This window comes from Ursus arctos, unplaced genomic scaffold, assembly GCF_023065955.2.
Source record: "Ursus arctos isolate Adak ecotype North America unplaced genomic scaffold, UrsArc2.0 scaffold_32, whole genome shotgun sequence".
Classification (NCBI taxonomy): Eukaryota; Metazoa; Chordata; class Mammalia; order Carnivora; family Ursidae; genus Ursus; species Ursus arctos.
In genome coordinates this window covers 29900921-29912993 of record NW_026623008.1, presented here as the reverse complement: position 1 = coordinate 29912993, position 12073 = coordinate 29900921, and the positions used below count along the sequence as shown (strand labels likewise).

Here is a 12073-nt window from a genome sequence, read left to right as displayed (position 1 = left end):
ACCTTGGGTGCCTGGCCGGCTCAGCCAGAAGAGCATGTGACTCTTGATCTTGACTTTGTGAGTTTGAGCCCCACACTGGGTATAGAAATTACTTAAAAATAATAAATTTCAAATAATATCAACCTCCATGGCAACATTGGTTGCTAAGAAACAGGAGAGCAATACCTTTAAATTTTTGAGGGGAAATTATTTCTAATCTGGTATTCTATACCCAACCATACTATGAACCAAAGATGAAGAGACAATAAGGACAATTTCAGAAATGCAAAGTCTCAAAAATTTTACTTCCCAAGGACCTTTTCTCAGGCAGCTGCAGAAGGGTGTGCTCCAACAATGTGAGGAAGTAAACCAAGAAAGAAAGAGCAATGAGTTCCAGAAAATAAGGGAGCCAACACAGACTAGAGGCAAAGGGAATTTCCAGGATGATGGTGAAGGGAAGTTGCTGAATAATGATTGTGAAGTAGGCGTAGACTCGACCAAGAAATTTAGATTGGAGAGGAACCTGGATGCACCAGGCGGTTAAACGTCCGTCTTCAGCTCAGGTCATGACCCCAGGGTCCCGGGGCGGAGCCTACGTCGGGCTCTCTGCTCAGCGGGGAGCCAGCCTCTCCCTCTCCCTCTGCCTGCTGCTCTGCCTACTTGTGCGTGCTCTCTCTCTCTCAAATAAATAAATAAAATCCTCAAAAAAAAAAAAAAAGAAATTCAGATTAGAACAGGAAGATAAAGGGCTCCAAGGGATATGTTTCCAAGAAAAAAATGGAACTGATAGATTGATTACTTGATGGGTTTGACCACACGAAGTGATCTTTGTAACTCAGATGGGAGAGCGTAGGGTTAAATTCATCATATACAAATAGAAACCTATACAAAAGTAAAACAAAACAAAACAAAACAATCTAACTCTGAAGAAAAATTGTGCAAGAAGGGAAATGTAGTCAGAGTTCTCCATAGTCATATAGTCAAACTACTGTAAATACTTAATATTTAAAAATCTAACTGGGAGAATACGGGAAGGCGAAGTATGTGGCAGAGGGAAGGGAAATATAAGAGCTACGTCTCCTGTTGTAGAATGTCAATAGGAATTTAAAAATCAGGAAAAATAAGGGCGCTTGGATGGCTCAGTCGTTAAGCGTCTGCCTTCGGCTCAGGGCATGATCCTGGGGTCCTGGAATCGAGCCCCACATCAGGCTCCTCTGCTATGAGCCTGCTTCTTCCTCTCCCACTCCCCCTGCTTGTGTTCCCTCTCTCGCTGGCTGTCTCTCTCTCTGTCAAATAAATAAATAAAATCTTTTTTAAAAAATCAGGAAAAATAGATTATATTGGTCAAAATATGGAAGTACATATTAGGGACAAAAAACAGCTGAAAGAGTAGTTGCCCTTGGGGACTGAGAATCAGGGGTGGTGAGGGCAGGGCAGAAGACTGCCTTTTTTTTTTTTAAACCTTGTCATACACTTACTTGATTTTTAAATCCATGTACACGTATTATTTTGATTTAAAATGTTTTAAGAAAAATAAAGAAAGTGAAAAATTGAGTATTCCTAGGGTAGCATTTGTTATCTTGGGGAATTCATATCACCATCCTGGGTCCAGATAGCACCTCAGAAAACAAAGCTGTTAGCCCTAAAAGCAGCAGCATCTCTATGGAACAGACACACATTAACCAGGCTCATGAGACTGATATTTCAAATCAGATGCCAATTCATTAATTTATAAGGGGAAGCAGGGCTCTGAAGCAGACTAGATCTTCTTGTTCACTGATGAGTGCATTCTCTCCCTCTGGGCGGATCTACCTAGGGGATAGAGTGATTTTCAGCAGGTTGTTTGATGATCAAAAGCACAAGTGAGGTGGCCGTGAATTGGGTGGTTTCAAAGAATGAGGCCTCCATCTCCCTTGTTCCTGGACCAGCATCTTTGTCCCCAGACAGCACGAGGATAGACACTTTGGTAATTGCCTTGACAACTCTTCCTGCTCTCTGCTTCATTGGCCATCTAGCCTCCTCCTGTCACCTTCTTTCTTTATTGCTTTCATGCCTTTATTCAGGAGGTGCCTGGGGGGCTCAGCGGGTTAAGCATCTGCCTCTAGCTCAGGTCATGATCTTGGGGTCCAGGGATCGAGCCCGTATCAGCCCCTTATCGGGCTACCTGCTCAGTGGGGAGTCTGCTTCTCCCTCTCCCTGTGCCCCACCCCTAACACTGCTTGCTCTCTCTTTCTCCAATAAATAAATAAAATCTTAAAAAAAAAAAAAAAACTTTATTCAGGTTACAGTCTAGACCAGGCCTGACAATTATTCTGTCTCCATCAGGGAGGTGGGCACATCTCTACAACATCAGAGGCTTATGTCCAGTCAAACAGGCAACACATTTACAAAGCACCCATGATGTGCTAGGCTCTGCTCTAAGCCCTGGAGTTACAAGTGGCCAACAAGACTGACATTTGTCTCTGCCCTCATTAAGCTTACAGTCTGGTAAGGAAGACAAACATTAAACAGTGTACAGCTTTTGGCCATTGTGAAGCCGGAAAGGTAAGGTTCTAGCCCAGCCGGGGTCATCGGATCTCACGGCCCTCCTCCCCTTCGACCTTTCCCCAAAGCCCCTCAATAAAATGGTTTGATTCCTCCCCCACCCCCAAAAAAGTGTGCAAAGTGAAGGAGCAGCCCAACTCTCAGAGACAATTTCCTTTATCCTAGTTCTTGAGGTGGGGTCACCAAGAGGTGACCCCACATATCACCTATTACAATGAATCCTGGGGAAGGGCTGTTGAGTAAGGACTTTCATCTAGATAAAGAAAGAACACCCATCTTCCAAGCATAGATCCCAACCTCCTGTGTCTTCTATATCCCAAACCCCTCCAATAAACTTATTTTATTTATTTATTTTTTTAAAGATTTTATTTATTTATTTGAGAGAGAGCAAAAGTGATCACAGAGAGAGAGGGATCACAGAGGGAGAGAGAGAAGCAGACTCGCCGCTGAACAGAGAGCCCGATATGGGGCTTGATCCCAGGACCCTGAGATCATGACCTGAGCCGAAGGCAGACGTTCAACCGACTTAGTCACCCAGGTGCCCCAAGTTATTCTATGCTTAAATTTGTCTAGAGTTGGTTTCTGTCATGTAGAACCAAGAATCCTGACTGGTACAGCAACCATCCCAGACATCTGTGGACCAGAGAGCAAGTTGCCAAAAGGCACTTCCAAACCCTCTGCCTTAGGACTGCAACCAAACCTGGAACCTTTCTGATCCGCACCTTTCGAAGTTCAGTACAAAGCAGGGCACACAGGCTGTCTCAATAAAATCTGTTTGGCTGAGTCACTTACTAAGTCCACAAGTATCTGCCAGAAACTGTTCTAGATACTGAGGTTATAAAGCTAGTAAGAACTAGTTGCTGCCTTCAAACATGTCCCCCCTACATTTTAGACCCAATATATTCAAAACCGAGGGTGCCTTCTTCCCTGCCTTTTCTCCCAACCCATACATCAACTCACACTTTGTGTATGCTCCAGCCACAATGAACTGCTTGCACTTCTCACTTCCCTCTGCTGGAATGTCAACAGTGAGTACTTTGGTGTTCTTAGACCACAGGAGTGGGAGGAAAAGAGACAGCAGGCAATTTGGCTGCTGATTGTAGACAGCGACCAGACCTTGAATGCCACATAGAACGTTCTAGATGTATTGGCTGCTAACCGAAATTACTTTACTTGGTCTAAATAGAATGTCCGTATAGTTTCGCCTTTCTTTTCCCACTGAAGGCACAGAAGATGGATGACATTTCAAAGGGCTTATATGTCCATCATTTTAGCCATAGATGCAACTGCAAGCAATGGTCCCATTTTACAGATAAGCAAACAGAGGCTTCAAGTGACTTGGCTCCACTGCTAGCAAACAGCAAAGCAAAGGCTTGAATGAAGTTTCTTGACGCCAAATCCCCATTTTCTTTCCTCTAGTACTACAGCTCCTACAGCGATGTTTTGTGTGTGATGCGAGGGAAAGGAGATTCACCCCAGACCTAGATCCCGGGAAAAAATTCTCCTCGTTACCACCGGTGCCCTTGGCCTAGTACCTTCCCTACTCTATCTTTTCAAAGAAATCTCACAATACTCCTGTAAGGTAAGGATTACCATCCCTTTATTTTATAGATGAAACTGAAGCTCAGAAACGTTAAGTTTCATGCTCCAAAGTCCGGAATCTTCCTACCTCGCTTCTCTGAGGTCCAGATTTGGACCACCGCGGTAAAGAAACTGGCCAACAGGTGATAAAGAGGATACCCGGGACCAGTCCCACTTCAGGGCCGAGGGCCGCCAGGTGGCGCGGTGGAGGTGCGCCAGTCCCCCCACCTACACCCGGACCTCGGGGCAAAAGCACCTGAAATAAGCCCGCCAAGCGGGCTCGAGGGGCGGAGCAGGGAGTAACCGTATTCCCTAGTCCACAGCCGGCAAGGAGTGCGGCTTTAGTTTGCGTGCTGGGGACCGCCCAAGCCTAGCTGAAGAGTCACGCCTCCACTAGACGACCCTCAAACTGTGTCAGCTCGCTGCCTGCCCTGCAAGACCCACCGTGCAATTCATTGGAGGGGGGGGGTCCAGGGAATACAGTAGGGCGCGAGAGAGCCTCCAGGAGGGGTGGGGCGGAGACTGCACCGCCCCCACCTGTCGGCCGCGGGTCGGGGGCGGGTCGGGGGCGGGGCCTGTCCCGTAGGGTCCGCCCCCGGCCCCAGAGCCCGGGGCGCGCGACGAGATATAAGGCAGCCGGAAACAATGCGCCTGCATCTCGCGCTCCCGCGCCGATCCCGGGAGCGTCCGGGCTGCCGTGCGCGAGCGAGGGCGGGGGCGCGCGCGAGGGGGGGCGCGCTCTTGAGTGCGGGCCGCGCGCTCAGCGGCGCGCATGTGCCTGTGTGCGGGCTGCCGGGCTGCCCCGAGCCGGCGGGGAGCCGGTCCGCTCCAGGTGGCGGGCTGCCGGAGCGAGGTGAGGCTACGGGCGGCCGGGGGGCGGGCTGCAGGCTGCCTCCTGGGCACCACGCGCCCCCGCCCGTCCCGGCCGGACCCTGGGAGCTGCGCTCCGGGCGGCGCTGGCAAAGTTTGCTTTGAACTCGCTCCCCGCAGCCGAGTCCGCGCGCTGTGAGCCGCTTCCCTGGGCACGCCGACCCAGGGCCGGGCTTCCCGGGACGCGAGGGAAGGGCGCGGGCTGCCAGCCGGGAGGTTGGGGAGGGACGAGAGCCTGGCAGCCGGCTGTGCTGGGGGACCCGGGGACGCCTCCTTCCCCGGCCCGCACCCCATCAGCCAGTCCCCTTCCCTCCCGCAGGGAGCGGACATGGACTTCGACTCGTACCAGCACTATTTCTACGACTATGACTGCGGGGAAGATTTCTACCGCTCCACGGCGCCCAGTGAGGACATCTGGAAGAAATTCGAGCTGGTGCCGTCGCCCCCCACGTCGCCGCCCTGGGGCTCAGGTCCAGGCGCCGGGGACTCAGCCCCTGGAATTGGTCCCCCGGAGCCTTGGCCCGGAGGGGGCGCCGGGGAAGAGGCGGAATCCCGGGGCCATTCGAAAGCTTGGGGCAGGAACTACGCCTCCATCATCCGTCGCGACTGCATGTGGAGTGGTTTCTCCGCCCGGGAACGACTAGAGAGAGCGGTGAGCGACCGGCTCGCCACCGGCGCACCCCGGGGGAACCCGCCCAAGGCGCCCGCCGCCCCAGACTGCGCTCCCAGCCTCGAAGCCGGCAACCCGGCTCCCGCTGCCCCCGGTCCGCTGGGCGAGCCCAAGACCCAGGCCTGCTCGGGGTCCGAGAGCCCAAGCGACTCGGGTAAGGACCAGCGCCGGGCCATCCAAGAGGGGGGCACCCCAAGGGTGGCCAAAACTCTGCCGCTGTCTGAGGTCTGGCATTGGGTCTTTGCAAGCCCTTCGGCCACCTCCCCCTTCCTCTGGCTGAAGCTGCCGGTGTAGCCCCCAGCGGTGTCTGTCTGGCACGTGGGTGTGTTAGTAAACAGTTTGAAGAAGTGGCGTGGGAGCCAGCGTCCTTTTGATGATGATTGGAGCCCCGGGGGACAAGGGAGACAGGGTGAAGCTTAGCGCTTAGAGAGGACAATACTAGGATTGGACTGTAGGGGATTTCTGTCCTCCGGAGGCTGGAAGGGGTCCCTTAAGGGTCACTCCAGGCTTGAAGTTTTTTGTTGCTGCCACTTTCCCTGGGGAAACTCACACTCCCCTAGGGAGAGAGGAAGCTGAGGAGCCTTTTGTGCAAAGCCACAGCCTTCACCCTTAAAAAAAAAATCTAGTTTCCTCTCTGCTTTACTTTAAAATGCCAATAATGCTCTCCCCTGGGCCCCTCCCACCCTTTACCATTTGTGCCCTACACAATCACCCACCAGACAGGCAGCAGAGCAATGAACACTCCCCATTAACAGATGGAAAAACTGAGGCTTAGAAAAAGGAAATCATTAGAACTGAGCCCCATCTTCTTTTGCCCAACCCTCCATTGCAACCAGGCACTTCCTTGATGTTTCCAGGGTCGTCTTGGTAGCTTATCCAGGAAGGGCTACCCCTTGTTTTGTTGGTTTGGCCTGAGTTGGAACGGTGCTCCTCTAGTTCCCTCCTAATTTCACCTGTGGGCTTTGTGCAAGCTGCTTCCTTGCATTCAACAAATGTTCGCTGGCCCCTGCTGGGTACCAAGCTCTGAGCTAGGTGCTGGGGTCACAGATGTGGAACTCCAGCCTCCTCCCCTCCCCTTGGATGCAAATTTAAACCTCACTAAGGGCAGACTTAGCATCCTGTACCACCAAACTACGACATTCTTAGCCTAGCCTCTTTGACCTCTACCCATGAGAAAGACTGGAGACGGCGCTTTTATAGAGTGCCAACTGAGTAGCATCAGGTAAAGCAGGACCTAGAAAACTCGCCATAGCTTTCAAAGAATAACTTTTGCATGACCGATTGAGAAGGAGCTGGGGAGTGGGTATGGAAGTTGTTACACACTTGAGGGGAAAAATAAGGATAACAAGAAATTAAAAGTCAATTTTTTTTTCTTTTTGGTCCACCGTGTTAAGGTCATTTTTAACCTGCTTGCTTTCAACACCAAGAGCTCGTGTTTGTTTAATGGCTGGAATGGGAGTTTTGAGATCAAGAAACCAATAAAGATGTATCTTTACAAAAGCTGATGGAGTGGTAGAGTGGAAAGAGCATTGTCTGGGGAGTTTGGAGATCTTAGTTTGAGATCCAGAACATTACAGAGGTGATATGTGGACTTGGCTGATAGTGGATCTCAGTTTCTCCTTCTGCACACGAGAGGGTTGGACTTGATTGTCCAGCTGAGGCCATTTCCTGGTCTGGGTAGAGTTAGAGCATCTCTGAAAAGAATGGTGTCTTACATTATTTCTTCCTTAGGCAGAACCTTACCAGCTATGAGGTTTAACACTGAAATATTAAAGGTTTGGGATGTGGGGAAGCCTCCTGAATCATTTTCTGACTTGCCCTTTAACCTGAACCTGTTTGCAAGCTCCTGGTTCACTCACAGGCCACATGGCCCAGAACAAAATGCAACAGATTGCAAACAATAAGGGGGGGGTGGTGGGGAGAGTGACTGACGGCAAGGCTCAGCCAATAAGGGCTAGGGGCTGGGTAAAATAGCATTCCAAACACAGCTTAGCCAGCCAATCACAGGCCTTGTGGCCAGGAGGGCTGAATGGTCAGGTTTTATTAATGGAGAAATAATGCGATTGTCCACACAATGGAAGCCTTCCTGACAAAGGGGCTCAAGCATCCTGATATTTAAAAGAGGCCGAGAACTGAGCCCTTCTGTTGTCAGGCTGAAATGCACTAAGGTGGCCTTCTATGTGGGGGCTGCAAAATGCGTGAAGCAGGAAGGCTTTCCCCCATTTGCACCTCTCCGTGGTTGGGTAGCCTGAGACCTTTCAGCCAGGGAATGACGGGGGCATTTCCAGGCGTCTCTAGGTCCCTGGGTGTTTTGGCCCTTTTATTGGGATATTCTGTTGCTGTTCAGTTCCTTGTCCCCCCTGCACAGGTCGCTTGGAAATGGTCGCTTGTACCTTTGTGAAGTTCCAGCAGCTTTTGCCGACATGCGATTACAAATCCAGCCCCCTTCTGGTCCAGGGAAGGGGGTGGGGCAGGCGACCTATAAATGATGGATGACTAGAAACCCATTGAAACCAGGAGCAAAATGCTCCTGAGGGAAACCCGCTCCCTCCCCTCTGTGGGTGAGGAGGGATGGGTTGTAGCCCTCCCTTCTCTGAATCTTCAGCTGAAAGGGATGGCAGAATAGAGAGGTGGGGGAATAATAGGATTTATAACTAGTGAAAAGTAACAATTCCCCAAGTGCAGACTGTGCTGGGCAAGAACAAAGGGCAGCTCTGCCCACAGACCCCTCATTTACAATTCTGATGGGGCAGGAAAGAGCCCGACTGGGGAAGATCTTTATAGCTAAACTTTGTCCCAGGCCGATAGCTCTTTCTCTCCATCCCCTCCGTGGGGGAGGGGAGCGCCTGGGCAGACTGGGGGCTGTTGGCTTGGGTCTGCCTTTTGTTCTTATCTAAGCCTTGCTGTGCAAAAGGAAATTGGAGAATATTTTCCTTCTTGCTTATTTCCCCTGCTTTCCTTCACGCTGCCCTTACCCCCTTACAAATGAACAGTTGTCTTTCTCCTCACTTCAATCTGTTTATATCTAAATGGGGAAAATGTCAGCTACTTTCCCAAGCCCCAGCGTAGGGTGTGTGTGTGTGTGTGTGTGTGTGTGTGTGTGTGTGTGTGTGTTTCTCATGGGGTGTGTTTCTTCTCTGGATCTCTCTTCCTGGACAGAGGGTGAAGAAATTGATGTCGTGACAGTGGAGAAGAGACAGTCCCTGGGTGTACGGAAGCCAGTCACCATCACAGTGCGGGCAGACCCTTTGGACCCCTGCATGAAACACTTCCACATCTCCATCCATCAGCAACAGCACAACTACGCTGCCCGTTTTCCTCCAGAAAGCTGTTCGCAAGGAGGGGCTCCAGAGAGAGGTCCCCACGAAGAGGCTCTGGAGAGGGACGCCCCAGAGGAAAAGGAAGAAGAGGCAGACGAGGAGATTGTGAGTCCCCCACCTGTAGAAAGTGAGGCTCCCCAGTCCTGCCACCCCAAACCTGTCAGTTCTGACACCGAGGACGTGACCAAGAGGAAGAACCACAACTTCCTGGAGCGCAAACGGCGGAATGACCTCCGTTCTAGATTCTTGGCCCTGAGGGACCAGGTACCCACCCTGGCCAGCTGCTCCAAGGCCCCCAAAGTGGTGATCCTGAGCAAGGCCTTGGAGTACTTGCAAGCCCTCGTGGGGGCCGAGAAGAGGATGGCCACGGAGAAAAGGCAGCTCCGATGCCGGCAGCAGCAGCTGCAGAAGAGAATTGCGTACCTCAGCGGCTACTAGGTGACCAAAAAGCCTGACTGCTCTGCCTTACAGAGGCCTGAGTTTATTTTTTCACCTTCCTTCTCCCCTTCGTAATTTGCACATCTTGGTTACAGTGGGACAGTCCGAGTGCATTCCAGAATGCAGTGCGGCCGGTGCACACACTCTAAGGGCTTGCATTCTCGCAAACCTTGAAACCCAGCTCTCCCTCTTCCCTGACTCACAGGAGCACTGGGTCTTCTCCGGCGCCTTGGCTTCTCAGGCAGGCAGCGGACTGAGGAGACCTGGGGTCTGCCTAGCTCACTGGCTCGGGAGAAAAGCCTGACAGATGCTATGCAACAGGTGGTGGACGTTGTTGGGGGGCTCCCGCCTGCATGAAATCTCACACTCCGGCTGAGCTTGAGGCTGGGAAAGGATGCTCCCACTGGTGTCTCTGGGGTGACGCTAGGACAGCTGGGCCCGGACGCTCTCCCTGAGGCTCTTCTTTCCAGGAGACACACGAGCTGTCTTGGGTGAAGACAGGCTCACAGACTTGATCAACATGGACCATTACCTCACTGTCAGACACTTTACGGTAGCTGAGGAGTTGGAAACCTTTAATATATATATAAATATATATAATGATATTAGCCAACACCCCTCCTCCCACTCTAAATGCTGCGACCTTGAGAACATTTAAAGAGCTTGGCCTCTCGATTCTTTGTCTCAAAGCCCTCTGGGCCCTTTCCTCTGAGGGAGAAAGCATTCTGTCCCCACAAGGGACTTTTTTGTTTCCTTCTGCCTGCACCCCTTTCCCACAGGTCAGAAATATTTCCCCAAGACGCTGGGAAATGGGTCCTAGCCTGCGGCCTGGGGAGGGCTTGGAGTCCTGGCTGTGAAGGGGGTTATCTGCCCAGGTGTTTTCCGTCTTGGAATCTTTTTCTCAAGGCAGATGTCAGGCATCTCCGGAGGGAGAACTCTACCACTTCCTCTTTCCCACTTCCCTCTCCTCTCCATCCCTGACTGGTAAGTTTGAAGTTCTACTAGAACCATGCAAACTGTCCTAGTGCAACTCCAAGGAGCTTGATTGCTGGCTCTACAGCCACCCTGGGGCCCCTTGCCAGCCTGACATGAGTCAGATCTCTTTCCTAGCGTCTGGGCCTTACTGAAGTTCTTGCTCAGAGAGCTGCTGGGACTCATCCAGCGCTCCAGAAGGTGGACTAGTTTCCTGGTGGGTTTTAAAGGAGCTTCCAGGAGCTCTGCTTAGCCGACCATGGATTTTGCCCCAGGTGAACTTGGTACCTCTGAGTGGATTCCAGGTGCAGCCTCCAGTCTAGAAAGGCATCCAACCCAACAGGTGTCCTGTGGGCAAACTCAGGAGCCCCTAAGCCTGGCCTGGAAGAAAGAGCAACCCCTTCAGAACCCTGCCCAGGGCAGCAGGTGCCTACTGGCTGTGGTTTTGAAAGTGGGGGAGGGGAGGGTGGTAGAACACTCTCTGTGGCTCTGGAAACCCAGCTGCTACTTCGAAACTTATTATGCACAATGGTCTGTTTCTGAGGTCACTTCCTGGCCTCAGAGAACCCAGTGGAAGTTTGGGAAAAAAACCTCTCTCCCTTCTGGAGTATGGTTTTCGGGAGCCAACTGATTCTGGAACTGTCTTTGGAGAACAGGTGGGATGTAGGTTACAGATGTATCATCACCTGAATAGCTTGTGTTTTATAAGCTGCTGTTGGGTATTAGGCTGGGAGCAGTGGTTTATTTGTTTTTCGTTTTTTTAATACTGTATTTTTGTATGCCTTTTGCAAAGTGGTGTTCATTGTTTTTGTACAAGAAAAAAAAAAAAAAAACTCTTGGGCAATTCTCCTGTTGCAAGAGTCTGACTTATTTTGAAAGGCAAGTTTACCTGAAGTTTTGTATTTAGTTGTAATTATTGATTGTCTGATTTTAAACTGTTGCCTTCTGGGACTTCTGCTAATAAAAGATTTCTCAAACATGTCAGCGTGGGGGCACCTTATGCCAATCAAGTCCCCCTGAGCCAAGGAAAATGATTTCAGGGTAACCGCCCGTCATGCAGAAGGTTGCATTTCTCTAACCATGTTGCTAACCAGGTCATTCCACTTTGGGTTCCTGAAATGCCATTTCAGACATGTCTAGACAATGTCAGTTCAGTACTTGGTGTACTTGGTGAACGTGAAAGTCTCTTGTAAGCTGCAAGGAGTGCTGAAGTTGTACTTTAGGAGGTCTGGAACCCCGGTTCTGCTACCTAACTTGTTCTGTGCCTTTTAGCTTTACTTCTGTCGGCCTTAGTCTCCCTATCTGTAAAATGGGGATAAATACTACTGCACAGGGAGTTGGCAGATATTAATGAAGTAGTAGACTTTAAGCTTCTCCCTTTCTTTCTTTCTTTCTTTCTTTCTTTCTTCTTTCGATTTATTTATTGGGGTGGGGAGGGGAAGAGGGAGAGAGAAACTCAAGCAGACTCCTCACTGAGCACCGAGCCTGACATGGGGCTCGATCTCAGGGCCCTGAGATCATGTATGACCTGAGCCGAAACCAAGATGCAGATGCTTAACCCCCTGCACTGCCCAGGCGCCCCTAAACCCCTTTCTAAAGTATAAAGCCTTATATTCTTAAGGGTGGTACCGTTCTTACTTTGGTGATCTGATGACTTTGCAGGATGTCTTAAAAATTCTCTAAGATTTTGTGACGTAAT

At 50.7% G+C, this 12073-nt stretch overlaps 1 protein-coding gene across 1 annotated transcript; it reads left to right on the top strand.

Moving 5' to 3' along the window:
* The first annotated feature begins 4787 nt into the window (after positions 1-4787).
* MYCL (MYCL proto-oncogene, bHLH transcription factor) lies at positions 4788-11702 on the top strand. The gene is made up of 3 exons (XM_026516576.4): positions 4788-4957; positions 5294-5798; positions 8804-11702. Exons 1-3 carry the CDS (start codon positions 4877-4879, stop codon positions 9400-9402), a joined length of 1185 nt encoding a protein of 394 aa, XP_026372361.1. The 5' UTR covers positions 4788-4876; the 3' UTR covers positions 9403-11702.
* Positions 11703-12073: the final 371 nt, after the last annotated feature.